Genomic DNA, 19,024 nt, shown 5'->3' on the forward strand with positions numbered 1-19,024 from the left:
ATGTTACAGTTTTTTTCAATCGCTAACAAGCGCTTAACCATACTTCAGATACTTTTTCTAAACTCTTAACACAGACTAACACCTACAAAACACAATTGGCCAAATGGATAATTTTCTTCTCAAAAGCACATTTTGTTAAATATATACTAAATCTTCATTTCAAAATAGAACACATCTTTCTCTGCACACACCAACTTTACCAAAACACTGGAAATCTGACTCAAAATTAAATTATTCTGTCAAAGAATAACACTTGTTTTCACCTCAAAAGGTACATGCAGTCAATCACGGTACACCAGGTTTCAAAATACTGGCTATTGTTGACATTACAAAAACTGCATAGACTTTTATGTTTCAGTTTTACAGGTATTTGCATGCAAAACATGCAATTCACTGTTTTACACTAAATTTCTTGGTTAGGAACTGTATGTCCAAATGTACAGTAATGTTCACATTCAAAAGCATTCCAGTAAAAAATGTTTTTCCTCTACTGTTTACTGCAGGAGGTACAGTAGAAACATGGTATGATAGAACAGAAAAGGTTTGACAGTATTGCTTACAGTGGGGGGGGGGGGGTCCTCTCACTGCTCATCTCACTGCTCCTGCTCCTCTCACTGCTCCTGCTCCTCTCACTGCCCCTGCTTCTCTCACTGCTCCTCTCACTGCTCCTGCTTCTCTCACTGCTCCTCTCACTGCTCCTGCTCCTCTCACTGCTCCTCTCACTGCTCCTGCTCCTCTCAATGCTCCTCTCAATGCTCCTCTCAATGCTCCTGCTTCTCTCACTGCTCCTGCTCCTTTCACTGCTCCTCTCACTGCTCCTGCTCCTCTCACTGCTCCTCTCAATGCTCCTCTCACTGCTCCTTATCCTCTCACTGCTCCTGCGCCTCTCACTGCTCCTGCGCCTCTCACTGCACCTGCTCCTCTCACTGCTCATGCTCCTCTCAATGCTCATGCACCTCTCACTGCTCTTGCACCTCTCACTGCTCCTGCTCCTCTCACTGCATCTCTCACTGGGCCTGCTCTTCTCCCTGGGCCCCTTGCTCTTACTCTTCCTCGTCCATACATTACAGTGTTTGTCTTTTCTGTTTCCAAAAAATATCACTCTTCAAAGTCCTCCCTTTATTGTATAAGTGTCAATGTAATAGAAAAAAATAACCCCTGCCATTGAGTCTAAGCCAGATTGGAATCAGTTGTGGTTGGCCCAATTTACACAACATAAATCAGCTAAGATAATTTGTTTTTGAACTGATAGCATCGCAGAAGCAGAGGTTTTTATACTGTATCTAAGGTTTGGAACATTTTTTTTGCTATTGTGGGATGTTGTGTGTTAACATTTGTAAATACTACAAAAACGATCCATAATTTTGTTCGGAGGTATAGCTTGTCGGTTCAGAAAATGTAAGCATTTTGGAAATGTGTTCAATGACTCCATATTGTATGAAAACGACATGAAATGTGTGAATGGTATGGCCACAATAGACAGATGCTGTGCTAATTGTGTTTAGAGTTTTGAAAATGTGAAAACTGCTTGGACAAATGCTTGTTAGCGACTGAAAAAAACTGTAATGTAAAGTGGCATTTTATTTATGCATTTTTTTTCTTAATAAATGAAAATAAATCTAACGTTATAATAAAGAAATAGACAAATATTATTAAATAATAATAATAATACAAATATGTTATGGACCAGCCTAGGAATAAGGATAATATCTTTTCATAAAATGCTGTTTTATGGCAAATGACAGCAATGCTGTTTTCAGCGGACTGTTGCGGGAGCAAGATAGTGGTTTTGGCCGCAGTGATGTGTCGTTGTGTTCTGGCTGAGACATGGATCATTGGCAGCACTTTCCTGAGACCCTATCACAGCACTAGCTGATCACAGCTCCACATTTCATCCCCATCACAAAATATTGCTGCTAACACACTGACACCAGGCCATTCTTCTGTTATGATTTAATTATGCTGCTTAAAATCTTGGGAAGTGTGAATTATGCAAGTGAAGCGATGGCATATTCTGTGTTTTATTTATTTTCTGAGCATTAACTGTCCCAGTTTATATTTGTTTAAATTGTTTTGTGGTTCTTATGGCATTCAGTATAAAAAAAGTGTGGTTTTCTGCAGAAACCATTTCCATGGCATCCCAACTGAGCTAATCAACTTTGAATCTTTTTCTATAGGTTATTTTTCTGTTTAGGGAGTTGTTGTTCCCTTTAGATCAGATCATGCTGCAGCAGATTCATCAACATTTCAAAGCTCTCCTACTGACAGAAACGGATTGAAGAGAACTTGCAAACTTGCGATTTGAAATCTAAAGTTTGAATGAGAAATATCTTCCCTTCCCTTTCCCAAAGTTTGGTCTGAAGTGCAACTAACTATCATATGAATGTAGCTACAGGGAAACATTTGTCTCATCTCTAACCGCAGGCTCCACAGAAGCACTGTTCTGGCACTAATCATTAAATCAGAGCTGAAAGAGTTTCTGCTGCCTGAAGACAAACACACTGTAGGGGGCAGCGTACTTGCCCTGAAATGTAAATAATAAATATACTCTTCTCAAACAGTCAAATCTTTGTGTACTTCTGCTGCAGTGTTGAAGACATATATTTTGCTTTTTAATTTACAGCTTCTTATGGTACATGATTTCTGCAAAAACACTCAACAAATCACAACATTTCTGACTCCAAGCCCCCCATTATCCACAACCATATTCCATGGATTTTTCAGTTGCTCCAGTAGTGTTTATATATATAGTTTAGCAACAATATAAGCATATTACAGAGTATAAGAGAACTAGATAAATGTATATTCATAATAAAAATGGCCACAATCATTTTATGATTAAATGAATTGACTTCTCCAAGTCTAGAAATCACACTATTAAAAATGAGGCTTACTTATACCTCCAGTCCTGATAAATAATAATAATAAAAAAAACAGCATACACTGGTTAGGTATGTTTTGAAGTTGGGATGCTGGTTTGAGCTGGTCCTGTGCTGGTTTAAACTGGTCCTAAACTGGTGCGACCAGCAGAAACCAGCATCCCAGCTTCGAAACCTACCAAATCAGCATACGCTGTTTATTCAACAGGAAGATTACTCATGGCATTTGTTAAAATAAGTAAATAAATATCAATTATATTTGTTTCGTCTTATTTTGAATCATTTTAATCATCTCGAGGACCACACAGGCTCCCCCTCTGATTGAAAATAAAACTATAATCTTTACTATGTATATTACACATACTTTTACAGATCAGCGGTTACAAATGTGCATCAAACAGTATTTCAGAAGATGTGAATCATAGCACTTTTATTTAAAATGATTAAATAATATATTTCTTGCCTCAAGTTACTTTTGCATTTATGTATTTTTTCATTCCCATAAACTATTAATTTGTTGATGCTCACAAAAATAAAACCATTTCCTCTAAATACAAATGAATTTTTATAAGTTAAACTATTGATTTGCTATCTACCCTGCTGTTCTAAGGTAGCCATGATGAGGTTAAAATGAAAATAAAAGTAAAAACTGCGTCCGAATAGCAGCAGTTGCTAAATATGTAATAAGACATACAAAAAAAAAATTACAGTACCTTTTAAAAAAATAAAACTATCGAGTATATAACTTTTTAGAAGTGTCTGCTCCCTAGTAGTGACAAGTAGAATCACACAGCACAGAATCTGAATGCTTTATAAATGCTGTCCTTCTGGATACAGTTACTCTCTACTTTATATTTACAGGTATTTTTTTCTTTTTAGATCTTACATCTGCTTCACAGACATCAAAAACAAAAAAACGTCTTTCTATTCCCATGGTTTACTGCATTATACGATGTTCTCAAAAGGATAATTCACCCAAAAATTAACATTGTGTTATCGTTTCCCACTTCGACTGAACACTGTAGCAGAGTGTCCAAAATGGGATACTCCACAGAGTGAAAGATTTGCAGAAGTTTCCACTTCGAAAGGATGACTTGACCAAATGTTGAATATTGCACACAAGTTGGATATTTTGATGCACTATTATAATGCTAAGCTGTCCTTTTTAGAGCGTGACCGCTCATCCCCATTTACTTTCAGTGCTTTAAGAGCAGCTCAAACATTACGCTAAACATCGGCTCATGGTATGGAAGAAAGGTTGGAAAGACTGAGTAAAAATGGAAGGGCACACACACATATAACTCCATATATTTACAATCGGTTTTGATTTTTCATTATTCATTGTCAGCAAGAGATTTTCCTTGAATATTTGTTTAGCTTTGGCAACTTAAAATCCCAACACCTCACATAAACAACGAAAAGCACATTCAGAGGTGAACAAGGTGCACATGAAGAGACCTGGGTACATAAACTTAAAGTACAATATAAACTTTACTGCTACTGATAAAAAGGCTTTTTTAGGGACAGAACAACAAAGTGAGCGCTCTAAATTAAATCTTAAAAGAAATATTGTTTATATACTACTGACAATTTAACAATGACTGAAGACTTATCCCACTTATACAACGAGCAATAAATTAGTCATAAAATAGTATTTTTCTAAAACATTCAATCTGTTAGATCACATACTTAAAAATTAATTCAAGAAAAACTTTTGTGCCTCATACACTGATTACAAACCTGAGCAGCATTTCCCCCATTGACAGACAGTAACACAGAGCTCAAAAGCTGCAGTGTTACTATTAGATAAAAAAAAAAAAAAGATTTATAATCACCCAAAAGCAATCAGCACTGTCACACTGAAGCATCACAAGGGAGGAGATTTAAAAGGCAAACATGGAAAATAAGGTGGAGTGAAAATGTCATAGTGGAGATGACACACTGTAAAGTTTCTTTTTCTTTTTTTTTACCAGTGTCGCGAGTCAACCAGCTCTGGGCGTAAGCTGAGCTTTTTCAGAGTTTCATAACCGACTACCATGACTATTGCTGTGGGTGCTGAGGCTATGATGCGAGCAGAGAGGCCTTTGGTCATACCCCAGAATCCCTCCTCTCTGATCAGCTGGTTGAAGGTCTCAGTGACTGACGTCCTGCCCTCCACCTGCCCCCCCAAAAAAACAGTCAGATACTCAGCGATTAGGTTTTCTGGGGTTCAAGAGAAATTTAAGTAAAAATGGGAGAACTGAAGAAAGCGCACACCAGAAAAAATAACAATGCAAGTATAAAAATGTTTTACATACAATGGACATAAAAAAGAATCACCCCCTTAAAATAATCACATTTTGTTGCTTTGCAGCCTGAAATGAAAACAGACACCAGTTTTGTTTTATCCAGCTGTACAGGTGCTGGTCATATAATTAGAATATCATAAAAAAAATATTTCACTAATTCCATTCAAAAAGTGAAACTTGTATAATCATTCATTACAAACAGACTGATATATTTCAGATGTTTATTTCTTTTAATTTCGATGATTATAACTGACAACTAAGGAAAATCCCAATTTTTTTTAGAATATCATCAAAAAGTTGATTTTATTTTTACTAATTCTATTCAAAAAGTGAAATTTGTATATTACATTCATTTTACACAGACTGATATATTTCAAATGTTTATTTCTTTTAATTTTGATTATAACTGACAACTGAGGAAAACCCCAAATTCAGTATCTCAGAAAACTAGAATATTGTGAAAAGGTCAATATTAACTCAAAACACCTGCAAAGGTCTTTAAATAGTATCTCAGTCTAGTTCTGTAGGCTACACAATCATGGAGAAGACTGATGACTTGACAGTTGTCCAAAAGACGACCAATTGACACCTTGCACAAGGAAGGTAAGACACAAAAGGTCATTGCAAAAGAGGCTGGCTGTTCACAGAGCTCTGTGTCCAAGCACATTAATAGAGAGGCGAAGGGAAGGAAAAGATGTGGTAGAAAAAAAAAGGGTGTACAATCAATAGGGATAACCGCACCCTGGAGAGGATTGTGAAACAAAACCCATTCAAAATGTGGGGGAGAGTCACAAAGAGTGGACTGCAGCTGGAGTCAGTGCTTCAAGAACCACTACACACAGACGTATGTAAGACATGGGTTTCAGCTGTCGCATTCTTTGTGTCAAGCCACTCTTGAACAACAGACAGTATCAGAAGCATCTAAAGACAAAAAGGACTGGACTGCTGCTGAGTGGTCCAAAGTTATGTTCTCTGATGAAAGTAAATTTTGCATTTCCTTTGGAAACCAGGGTCCCAGAGTCTGGAGGAAGAGAGGAGAGCCACACAATCCATGTTGCTTGAGGTCCAGAGTTACGTTTCAACAGTCAGTGATGGTTTGGTGTGCCATGTCATCTGCTGGTGTGTTGGTCCACTGTGTTTTTTGAGGTCCAAGGTCAACACAGCCGTATACCAGGAAGTTTTAGAGCACTTCATGCTTCCTGCTGCTGACCAACTTTATAGAGATGCCGATTTCATTTTCCAACATGACTTGGCACCTGCAAACAGTGCCAAAACTACCAGTACCTGGTTTAAGGACCATGGTATCCCTGTTCTTAGTTGGCCAGCAAACTCGCCTGACCTTCACGTATTGTGAAGAAGAAGATGCGATATGCCAGACCAAAGAATGCAGAAGAGCTGAAGGCCACTATCAGAGCAACCTGGGCTCTCATTACACCTGAGCAGTGCCACAGACTGATCGACTCCATGCCATGCCACATTGCTGCAGTAATTCAGGCAAAAGGAGCCCCAACTAATTATTGAGTGCTGTACATGCTCATACTTTTCATGTTCATACTTTTCAGCTGGCCAAGATTTCTAAAAATCCTTTCTTTGTATTGGTCTAAAGTTATATTCTAATTTTCTGAGATACTGAATTTGGGATTTTCCTTAGTTGTCAGTTATAATCATCAAAATTAAAAGAAATAAACATTTCAAATATATCAGTATGTGTGAAATAAATGAATATAATATACAAGTTTCACTTTTTGAATGGAATTAGTGAAATAAATCAACTTTTGATAATATTCTAATTATATGACCAGCATCTGTATATAATTAGTAACACTTATAGCATCCAACTGAAAAATATAACAGCAACATGAAACAAAATGAGTTGGAAAAAGGACCACCCCCTCCTTAAAATGACTTGTTAACGCAATCAGGTGAAGCTAATCACCTTCTCAATGGCACACAAAGCCATTTGACTTTCAGCTGTGGACATTATGATTCTTTGCAGCAGAGAAACAGGGAACCCATGGGAATGGATGGAGCTAAATACAGTCAAATTCTTGAGAAAAATCTGCTGCCCTCTGCTAGAAAGTTATCAATGGGAAGAAGGTTTGCCATCCAACATGACAATGACCCAAAGCATACAGCAAAATGGTGAATGTCCTTGCATGGCCTGATCAGAAGCCAGACTTAAACCTCACTGAAAATTTGTGCAATGACTAGAAGACTGCAGTCCACAAACGCTCACCATCAAATTGAACTGAACTTGAGCATTTAATCAAAAAAGAGTGAGCAAATATTGCAAAGCCTAGATGTGAAAAGTTAGTAGAGACGAATCCCAACAAACTAAAGGTTTGGATCAAAGCAAGGTGGTTCAACAAACTACTGACTCAAGGGGGTGATCCTTATCCAACTCATTCGGTTTTATTTATTTATTTTTTATGTTTTTCTGACATGTTAGTATTATATCTTTCACTTGGATGCTATAAGTGGCACTGATTAAATACAGCTGGATAAAACAAAAACTGTCTTCATTTCAGGCTGCAAAGCAACAAAACGTGATTTTAAAACGGGATGATTATTTTCTATACCCACTGCATGGGTAAAATCACTTCTGTTGTGTTGTTGGTTAACCAATAAGCATTTTACGTAAGCTGGTTTTTAATAGTAGTCTGTGTTTTGTTGCACGCCAGCTATACACATAGGTTGTCTGATCTTACACTGCGTTTAATGTAAATCACCTGAACCCGGGCCCTGACGATATCCATGGGGTTGGTGACAGTGGAGGCAGTGGCAGCTGCCAGAGGTCCAGCCACTGCCTGCAGCAAGAGATGAGGACAGTTACTGGGAGCCATCTTAGACAACTGCTCTGTGAAGCCAAGAAGAGCAAATTTCAGCTTCTTCAGAATCAACTGACATTATATCAGTCTCTAATGGGATGGATATATTGCCATTACCAAGATGACTTTTGTCCATGTGACAAAACTAGCATAATGTTAATTTAAAAATAAAGGTGATGCTGATGGTCAGTACAACATCTCTTACCTGCATAGAAGTGGTAAAACGGCCACCAAACGGCACTGTTGGGGATGTATGTGAGGAGAGACGCCACATATCCTCGATAAAAGCCACGAATGCCATCCGCAGCAAATATCTGCCCAATGATGTCTCTCGTCTGGCCGAAAAATACAGAGTGCGTTGCTTCCATTGTGGGTTTGAGTTTAAAGCGGGTCAGATGCTCCCCTTGGCCCTGCATCATGAGCTGCTGTGATATGACGTCTATGGGAACGGTAATGCTCTGGGCCACCAGTGAGGCAGAGCCTCCCGCAACTAGGGACTTCACCGCATTGTCTTTAGAATAGTTGGAGACATATTTCCTTACCAGTTCGTAGGTGGTTATGTACGCCTGCCCTGATATGAGCGTGAATGTGGTCACCATGAAGCCCCTGTAAAGTCCTCTCAGACCCTCAGCTCTCAGAATCTTTCGGAAGGCATCGTAGGTCCCGGTGTAGAGAGACTTCCCCTTCTGAACCTGCAGCCTGGTGCGGATCAGCGTGGCCGGGTAGACCGTGGCGCGGATGGTCATGGTCATGAAGACCCCGAAGGAGTAGAACTTGCGTTTGTCCAAGTCCTCCCATTCTATGATCTGAATGTTGCGCTTCTGCTGCATGTTTCCGGTCCGTAGTGCCCCGCATTAGTCTCAAACCCCCTGGAAAATGGAGGGGGGGGGGGGGGGGGTAACACATATTAATGGAATAGCTGAACAAAAATGACTATTCTATCATCATTTACTCACCCTCCTGTTGAAAGTCTACCTGTTGAACTTTCTCGCTTGCGTGGAACAAAAAAGTTGGTTTGGACCAACGTGAAGGTGAGTAAATCATGATTGAATTTTCTTTTTTTTGAGTGAATTATCCCTTTAATTAAATAATAAACTGAGCATATTTAATATGTGATGAAGAATGTGCTACTACAATTTTTAAATGTACAGTCTAAACCCAAGATTAATATATATATGGGGGGTAACAGGAATTTCGTTATATTTCATGAAATGCGTAGATCTTAAAACAATTAAGTTACGCATATAAAATGATCGTTCAGCCTGATGACACTGTATGACTTTATTTATTCAGATGAATTCAGAAGAAGATATTTTGAAGAACAGTTTCGGTTTCCAGTGACTTTCACGGTGACAAAAACCACTGTGCCACTTCTTAAAATATCTAAATAAATATTCTTTAAAATATCTAAAACAGAAAGCGGATTGACATGAAGGCGATTAAATGTTGCCAGAATTTTCATTTCTGGGGGTTAATTTTTGTCCTCAGCAGTAGTAGTTTGCACTATTATTTCCTGAAACATCTAGAGATTGCATTGGTTCATCATAAGGTCACATTGCTATCGTCGTTTATTAGCTTTCAGTCTACATGCCTGAGCTAACTGCCGCTAGATATCTGTAACAAATACACTGATGCTAACATTATCTCTGTAACACAACACTGCTGTCTCTCATCGTGCTCGGTCCGGATGAACAGTGTCCGGGTCGACGATTCAGAGAGCAGCTATTTTAGAGGCACCCAGTGTCAGCCTGTCAGGAGCCCGCTTGCTGTAATAGCATTGTGTGTAAATTAGTGGCTAGCTAGCAGCGCTCTCAGGCGGCTGAATGGACAGCTGAGCTCCGCTTTCTCATCTATGATCTAAGCTCGGCTACACTTGAGCAACAGCAGGAAACGTCTTACCGTGCCGCAGAAATGATTCAGTGATTTGACATATTTAAGCTGGTATTAGTGTGTTTGTTCGGTACAGGACAGGAACGCTAACTACAGCCGCTCGCTCATCGGGCACGTGACTGAATATGGGCGGGATCGTCTGCCACTGTGATGACGCAGGCTGCGTCACTCAACTAAACCGACCAATCACAGCTCTCTGATCTGACTGCCCATTAAAGGTTAAAGTTCGAAAGGTGTGTTCGAAATACTGTAGATGTCACGTTATTGATTTATTTTATAAAAGTGTATATGTGTGTATGCGTGCGTGTGTTTGCGAATGTATGTATTTTTGATCAGAGTATTGACATTCCGTTTGCTTTCTTTTACTTCATTTCTTATTTTGGTTTTGAGACAATTTTTGGAGATTCAAAGACTGACATGATTTTGTGAGAAGTTTCAAAACAATTAAAAATAAATGAATAACAAATAAATAATACAACAATTGAAAACATTTGCTCCTCTGTCAAAATGCTTCTTGTTGTTGTTGTTGTTTAGTGTGCTAAAGTTGGAATATTCCGTATTGTAATGTGCAAAATGTGTAATAAAAAAGAGAATAAAATGAAGTATAGTCTACTACTGCCTTTAAAATAACATCTTACACATCCCTTTCCATAATATTAATCAATTTTCCTGTTGTTATATCACCAAAACAATGCAGATATTGTTACCTATTATCCACAAAAAATGCATAGCTACTGGTCAGGAGTAAATTGTGCTTAATTAAATATACAATATGTTTAATTAATAAACTGGGCTTTGTATTTTTTTTATTATGTATTTTTATTATTTGTGGTTGTACTGAGACCATGTCGCTTACTGATTCATAAAGTGCAATACAAGTAACATCACATCATAAGAGTGTTGCTATAATTCAGATTACATATATTTTGTCATAAAAAGTGTTAAAACTCATCTTCAGAGAACACAACAATCATTGTAATTTTCCATATCTGTCTATCTATCTATCTATCTATATATATATATATATATATATATATATATATATATATATATATATATATATATATATATATATATATATATATATATACTGAGTATTTCACAATCTGCTCAGTTAGTGTGATTTTCACGCACAACCATTTCTAGGGTTTACAAAGAATGGTGTGAAAAGGGAAAACATCCAGTATCCGGTAGTCCTGTGGGCGAAAATGCCTTGTTGATGCTAGAGGTCAGAGGAGAATGGGCTGACTGATTCAAAAGAAAGTGAAAGTGACGTGACATTCAGCCAAGTATCCGAAGTGCACACACACAGAGCAGTGAACACACACACACACTGTGAACACACACCCAGAGCAGTGGGCAGCCATTTATGCTGTGGCACTCGGGGAGCAGTTGGGGGTTCGATGCCTTGCTCAAGGGCTCCTAAGTCGTGGTATTGAAGGTGGAAAGAGCACTGTACATGCCCTCCCCCCACCCACAATTCCTGCCGGCCCGAGACTCGAACTCGCAACCTTTCGATTGGGAGTCCGACTCTCTAACCATTAGGCCACGACTTCCCCTTCTAGCTGATAGAAGAGCAACTTTGACTGAAATAACCACTCGTTACAACCGAGGTATGCAGCAAAGCATCTGTGAAACTAAAACACGCACAACCTTGAAGCTGATGGGCTAAAACAGCAGAAAACCCACCGGGTACCACTCATCTCCACTACAAATAGGAAAAAGGGGCTACAATTTGCACAAGCTCACCAAAATTGGACAGCTGAAGACTGGAAAAATGTTGCCAGGTCTGATGAGTCTCGATTTCTGTTGAGACATTCAGATGGTAGAGTCAGAATTTGGCGTAAACAGAACGAGAACATGAATCCATCATGCCTTGTTACCACTGTGCAGGCTGCTGGTGGTGGTGATGTAATGGTGTGGGGGATGTTTTCTTGGCACACTTTAGTGCCAGTTGGGCATCGTTTAAATGCCACGGGCTACCTGAGCATTGTTTCTGACCATGTCCATTCCTTTATGACCACCATGTACCCATCCTCTGATGGCTACTTCCAGCAGGATAATGCACCATGTCACAAAGCTTGAATCATTTCAAATTGTATTCTTGAACATGATAATGTGTTCACTTTACTAAAATGGCCCCAGAGTCACCAGATCTCAACCCAATCTTTGGTATGTGGTGGAACAGGAGCTTCGTGCCCTGGATGTGCATCCCACAAATCTCCATCAACTGCAAGATGCTATCCTATCAATATGGGCCAACATTTCTAAAGAATGCTTTCAGCACCTTGCCACGTAGAATTAAGGCAGTTCTGAAGGCGAAAGGGGGTCAAACACAGTATTAGTATGGTGTTCCTAATAATCCTTTAGGTGAGTATATATAGAGGTGTGTTTCTTTTAATTATCATCAGTAAGGTTAACATCACTGTTTTTCTTCCAGTTACTCAGTTGTCTGTACCCTGAATGCCCCTCTACAATTTGAACAATAACTACTGTTTACTGATTTTGCATTTAGTGGACCTAGCAACAGTCTTTAGACCTCTTTGTATTTTGAAGGCCTTGTAGTCATTCTTCTAATGTGTGAGTTTGTTGTGTAGACCATAAGACGCAAATCTTCTCCAATGGATGCTATTAGATGATTTTGTTTTACGAGCTCAAAGTCAAGGTAACAGAATGTTCTGGTGAGGAGCACTCTGGAATAGAAAAGAAAAGTCACAACTTTTCAAAAATGCATCAGATTTTATAGGCTAAAACATTTCTGTCAACACCGCTGGTGAAATGAGAGTTATGATAATATCTTAGAAGGTAGCTTACAATGGTGTAATGTCTTGTAATTTTGGGGGACTGTTACTGTAAGACCCAACCCAAAATCTCTTACATTTATCTGGCCTCTTCTTCACGAACCACACAGATACATGATTCATCTTCAGTTTCTCCTCGGCAAACTCCAAAACAGCAGTGAGCCTTCAGGGGTAAAGAGAACAGAAAACATTTCAAATTACCTTTTGAGGAAAGTCAGTTCGATCTGAGGCCATATTTGCAATGCCTGCTGCCGGCTTCTTTGGACATGCATGATCAACTACTATCTTGAATGGGGAAATAATGAGATCTCAAAAAGTGCTTGCAGTGTTGAGTACTCGAGACTCGGACTCGGTCTTGGACTCGGTCTCGAGACCGTATTTTAATGGTCTCGGTCTTGTCATGGACTCGTGTGCATTTTGACTCGGTATTGACTCGGACTCGAACATATTAGGAATCGGACTTATGCCCGAGTCCACTCGAGTCCCAATCCAAATATTTCATGATTATTACTGTATGTTAATGTTTATTTAAATTGATGTATGATTGACACATCCAATGACTGGTGATTTTCTTTTGACGTGAGACGTTAGGCCAGCAACACACTGGATGTGTGGCGCAAGCGTCTCAGCTGCGTGGCGTGTCTGTTTTTAATTCGGCTCCCATGTTAACAGGTTAGATCTTGCAGACTGCCTGCGTGAGACGCGCGGAAAATCCGTGCATGCTAGAAATAGAACCGACGCCTATTTTTCACGCGACACGCGTGCATGATGGAAGCGTTTCCAGGCAAAATATACTAGGAAAATATGTTTATATGTCATTTTGTACACAAATACATATTAATTCATGACATTTTGATATTTAAAAGTCTATAGGTTGACATAAATTCAGATATAAATGTAATTTTAAAAATAAATTAATAATGGTCGATTTTCAAATATTGCACCTGTCAAACATACTCTATTTTGCCGTCAATACTGTTGACGGTGTCTTATCAGTAGGTGTGTAAAAAAATAAAAAAATAAATTTGATATTGTAATAAAAAAAATAAAGAGCCTGGTTTTTTGGCGGCCTCCCTCTATGTCACCTACAGCCGCAGCAGCGCGCCAAGCGCCGCGTGCAGGCACGCTTCTGGTGTGTAAAGACACAGAAAACGCGAAGCAGCCACCACGTTTCTGGCACGCAGTAGAGACGCCACGCAGCCAGTGTGTCACCGGCATTAAGTTACCCTCCTGCCTCCGTAACTAAAAAAACTTCGACTAGTGTGTATTTTACCCTGCATTAAAACGCACCATCCAGGGAAATTAGCATTAGATTATCCGTTGCTGTTACAGAAAGTGATAAAATGGTAACTGTTGTCAGTCCCCGCTTCCTCTGCACCAGTAGAGTGTTTTTAGTCGGGGTGGATTGATCATGAGACCGCATCGTGCTTGGTTGGGTAGCTGGATGGTCTCCTCACTTTTTTTTTTGAAAAGTAATTATGCCCATCTGTAATCTTCACAACATCTAAAGTGCACATAATCCAATACATTGTAAGGATATTAGCAGTCATTAGTTAAGCTTCAAGGTTAAAAGTTATGTAAAAGCTGTTACAATTGAACATTTACAGGTATAGTGGTACAGTAATGTTACTTATACTAGAAGTGTTATGTAGAATTACAATATAGAGTCGTACAGTAATATTATGTATACTAGAAAGGTTATATGGATGTGTATAGTGGTACAACAATGTTATGTGAAAATGAGCACTTAATATTGACAAGTAACACTTCATAATACTAATAAAATTACCTTTACACCACATACTATGTGGCCCTTTTAACCTTTATTGTTTCCACCAAACATTTGACATACTCTTGAAGATTTCTTTAGGTCTTGTCTCAGACCCAATCTCTCTGGTCTCGGTCTTGACTCGGACTCGACCCTTTCTGAACTCGGTCTTGACTCGGACTCGACCCTTTCTGAACTCGGTCTTGACTCGGACTCGACCCTTTCTGAACTCGGTCTTGACTCGGACTCGACCCTTTCTGGACTCGATCTGGACTCGGACTCGAATGAGCTGGTCTCGACTACAACACTGAGTGCTTGACAAACTTCCATAAAAAAAAACATATTTCAAATCAGTAATGAAATCTGACAAACTTTCCCATAAATGTTGTTTGCTTTTAACTGCTGCTGCGGTGATGCAATTGGTGACTAGCTCTTTTATTTCGAAAGCGGAACCTTCTACGCCATATTGAGCATTGCACTTTCTCCCAGTCATAATAATATGAGCGAAGCTTGTTGGTACAACTGTTGATGCTTCCAGCTGTATCTTCAACTGTGTTTGGCTGTGAAGAAGTTGCCCCTTTTGGGATACAGCGAGAGTGCAGAAAGCAGTTACGTAAGACCTTTTAGGCCAGGATTAGAAAGTTCTGAAACATTTATAACCTCTATTAATACAACAGCAGTGTGGCTTAGTGATCACCATCCACAGTGTCTTACTGCTAAAATAGATCTTTGGTCAAACTTTACATGAGGTGCTCCTCCTGGTAGTATAATGCAGGGTTATTATAGCTAACTAAAACTATTAAAACTTTTTTTTTTTTTTTAAATAAAGCTTAAATAATATAGAATATAAATATCAGATGAAAACCTAAAAAAAATTGTTGGCTTAAAATATAAAAATAAAAAAATAAATTAAACCTAAATAGTAATAAAAAAAAAAAATCTTAAAATAAAAGCTAGCTAAAATAAACACCAAAATAGTATATACAGGCATATACTTGCATAACAGCAGTGTATTGTTTCAGTAAATGTATCCGATGGGATATTAAATGCTACATCAGTCCATTCATGGCTTACTCTTCTTTGGTGCCTTGGAGGAGTTCTCCATTTGGTAAACCAACAAAGAGGCTACGGCCAGAGAGCACCGTCTGCATATTCCATGACAGTTGATCACTTAGCTGATACTGAAAGAGCAGAATGGATGATTTGCTGTCCAGTGAGGTCACCTGCTGTTTCACAGTTAACTTCCCATCCTGTATGAAAGGATAACACAAAAACTCAATTATCAAATTACTTTACATTTATCAGTGCTTTCCCTTCCAGCCCAATATCATTGCAGTTAAAAAAGTCACATTCACCTCATAAACCTGGACAGAAGTAGCTGATTATAGTTTGAACCACTGAAGCATTACATTTATTTGTGTTAAATGGAAAAGTTCAGTTAAGATGATATTTTTATATGTGGCTTTAGCAAATAAGCATCTACTAATGAGATGTGATGACATCCTCACCTTATAAAGGAGCACATCTTGAGTCAGATCCCTGCATGTGCTTTGCCCATCTGTGTTCATCCTCTGTAGATAAGGGCCATCAGGAGGGCCACTGAGGCCCTGCCCTGGAGCCTGCCGCCTGACCCAGCAGAACACACAAGCTGAATCCAGAAGTCCAGCTCTGCATAGACACACGCCAAAACAAGAATTGGACTTTGAGATTATGGTCCAACAAAATTCAAGTTGAGCCAACAAGACACAAAATATGGCCAGTGTGACACAAACTCTCATTTGGATGCATATGGCATATATGTGATTGCATAAAGTCTTCATGAATGGTTGTATACAGAAACATTAAGTGCATAATTACAATAAATGTTTCATTTTACGATTGCAGATTTATCAGGTTAGCTGCATTTTCAATCATTTACATTCTAGTGGGTTAACTGTATCCTTTTTTATAATTTATTTATTAACTAAATTATATTTTCTCTCCCCTAATCCTGAAATTAACCTTCATACAAAGATATGCATAAAGATTTTTTTTTTTTTACCTTACACATTTTATTCTCAAAATGTAGACAAACTGACCCCCACATCCAATCTAAATATTTATTACAATGGCTTAAAATCTGATGAATATGTCACGATTAATATGCATCTACAGTATATAAAATACGGCCTATTGATTTCCAGTTATTATTGTTGTCGTTTTATTTATTGGACTCGCTGCGAGCACAGATGTTGCGTAACGTCCAGCTTGAGGAAGCGCGCGCCGCGGTCGGCTCCTCCAAACTGGTCGACACTTGAGGAATGTGCAGTCTGCTGAATTACACATTTTAACGCTGGTGTGTACAATATAACTAATAAACGTAGAGATCAGACACCATAATGATAGAGAAGATATATCACAGGACAAATGCGCGGTCCAGGGCGAGAACTGTGATGTAAGAACATGATGTAACGTTAGCCTACTCTACACCGTCACGACTCTGTTCCATAGCAAAGAAACTATATTGATACTTTTTTGACTCGGTAAGTTATCGACTCTCTGACTCTGTAAATTAGACGCGAATCAATGCGTATTAATCTGAATACCAAGTTACAATTTAAGTGCATTTTTCACGTTACATTTACACGAAGTTTATTTAAACCTCTACAGAAGTATTGCCATAAAAAGACAATAAGATCGACAACATATCAAATAAATGATATAAGTGGATTTTATGAATGAAGTTTGACCAAAATGTTGCCTTTATGGTGTGGAGTCGACAACGGTCAATCTTTGTCACTTGTTATGTCATAACATCACCGCTAGATGAAGCAATAACCCCAATATCCCAATCCTGTTCCTGTTGACATTCATTCAGACATGGCACACTACTGTCGTCATTCGTTTGTAAAATTACCAGAGTGAAATTATAAACATGACATATTATTTACACAAATTAATATCATTAATACAGGATTAATATTGATTTATCTCTACTAAAACCACATCTCATCAATATAGCCTACATATAAATTATTTATCCTAAGAAAATATAGATAATGTAATGTTTAAAACAAAGCCTTGATTTAAATGACATCTTATTTAAATGGCTTCACAGCTATGTCTGTACTTTTTGTCAGCACAGTCAGGCCAAACTACAGTTTTCACACTGAAGGTCATGAAAAAAGACTTTAAAACTGTATGTTTTTCCATTATGCTGTTGCTACACATTGAGTGATTTTGTCTCAACTCAACTGCAACAAAGTATTTAAAAAGAGAGAAATGGTTCTAAACTAAAATTTTGTTGTCACTGTGTCATGTTCACCTTCACTATAATGTATCCTATATCAATAAATGAAACTTCCAAATGGAAGTCATCAAGCAGTGAAAAGAATCAAATGTGCTTTTTGTGAGTTTTTTTATTTTTTATTATAGTGTGGGGAATTAATGATGGCGAGAGTGGTGTTTGTCTTCTTTGCTTACTGGAGATTTGTTGAGTAGGTTTACGTTCTCTCAAATAAGACACATTGCATATATCTATATAAGAGAACACAACTCTGTCTAATATTTCAGAATGATACAGAATGACCTCACAAAATGACTCAATACAATAACATGATCCTGCTGTTAGTGTGGCATTGAGAGAGAGTCTCTTGGCTGGCCTCCCTCACTTTGCCTCATTAGATAAAGAGGCACGGAGAGGAGGCTGGTCATTTGCGCAGCTCAGTCTAAGGGGAGGGTTGTCTAATCTTCCTTAGTATAAACATGATTCTGGAAGGTTGTGGAATGCCTCTGCTGTGGGGGCGGCAGAGGGTCAGGCAGAGGCCAAGGCAGGTGGTATACATCAGCTGACGGATGACATCGCCTCCCCCCACCGCGCTCTAAACACTGGGAAATACTGCCCGCTGAGGAAGAGGAGACGGGGATAGGAGTGAGGGTATATGTCTATATATTAGACTTGTTTGAAAAGGACAAGTTAAACAAAACTTTGGATGAGCCTGAATTTAGCGTGCCTGTGTCAAAAGCGCAGTCCTTTCAATTTCATTGCACAAACATGTATGGTGTATGATTTAGATTTCTTGGTTTGATTTATTTCTTTACAGTGATGTTAAATGGTAGAGATCATAATCTGAAAGCAAATTTTTCAAATATATATTATTACATTTCATGAAATTTACCTTTAAAACTACAAATGTATAATAAAAAAAAAAATACTTGAAACAAAACAAACATTAACTACAATAAATTGTTTAAAAATGTAACACATTTTTGTCATGTAATTGCCAAGGAAATATTTATATATACACAGGTGGGGGTCATATAATTAGAATATCATCAAAAAGTTGATTTATTTCACTAATTTCATTCAAAAAAGTTAAACTTGTATATGATATTCATTCATTACACACAGACTGATATATTTTAAACGTTTCTTTTAATTTTGATGATTATAACTGACAACTAAGAAAAATCCCACATTCAGTCTCAGAAAAATCAAATATAACTTTAGACCAATACAAAGAAAGGATTTTTAGAAATCTTGTCCACTAAAAAAACTAAAAAGTGTGAACATGAAAAGTATTAAGCATGT

General features: G+C 38.2%; 2 protein-coding genes across 4 annotated transcripts; both read right to left on the reverse strand.

Annotated features, from left to right (window-relative positions):
• Positions 1 to 4,828: 4,828 nt before the first annotated feature.
• On the reverse strand, positions 4,829 to 10,041 carry slc25a44b (solute carrier family 25 member 44b). 3 transcript variants are annotated; one of them, XM_052601343.1, is made up of 4 exons: positions 9,895 to 10,041; positions 8,201 to 8,864; positions 7,897 to 8,024; positions 4,829 to 5,037 (listed from the first exon to the last, which is right to left on the reverse strand). In XM_052601343.1, the coding sequence occupies exons 2-4, from the start codon at positions 8,823 to 8,825 to the stop codon at positions 4,846 to 4,848; spliced, it is 945 nt and encodes a 314-aa protein (XP_052457303.1). In that variant the 5' UTR covers positions 8,826 to 8,864; positions 9,895 to 10,041; the 3' UTR covers positions 4,829 to 4,845. The 3 variants fall into 3 exon arrangements, with proteins under 3 accessions (XP_052457303.1, XP_052457305.1, XP_052457304.1); XM_052601345.1 differs by having other exon boundaries at positions 8,971 to 10,010; XM_052601344.1 differs by having other exon boundaries at positions 8,952 to 10,010.
• A 908-nt stretch (positions 10,042 to 10,949) lies between these two features.
• On the reverse strand, positions 10,950 to 16,146 carry LOC128016664 (ornithine decarboxylase antizyme 2-like). Its single transcript, XM_052601346.1, has 4 exons — positions 15,963 to 16,146; positions 15,529 to 15,704; positions 12,764 to 12,849; positions 10,950 to 12,578 (listed from the first exon to the last, which is right to left on the reverse strand). Coding segments are annotated over exons 1-4 (324 nt in total). The 5' UTR covers positions 16,023 to 16,146; the 3' UTR covers positions 10,950 to 12,576.
• Between the last annotated feature and the right edge of the window lie 2,878 nt (positions 16,147 to 19,024).

Source organism: Carassius gibelio, chromosome A7, assembly GCF_023724105.1.
Source record: "Carassius gibelio isolate Cgi1373 ecotype wild population from Czech Republic chromosome A7, carGib1.2-hapl.c, whole genome shotgun sequence".
Lineage (NCBI taxonomy): Eukaryota > Metazoa > Chordata > Actinopteri > Cypriniformes > Cyprinidae > Carassius > Carassius gibelio.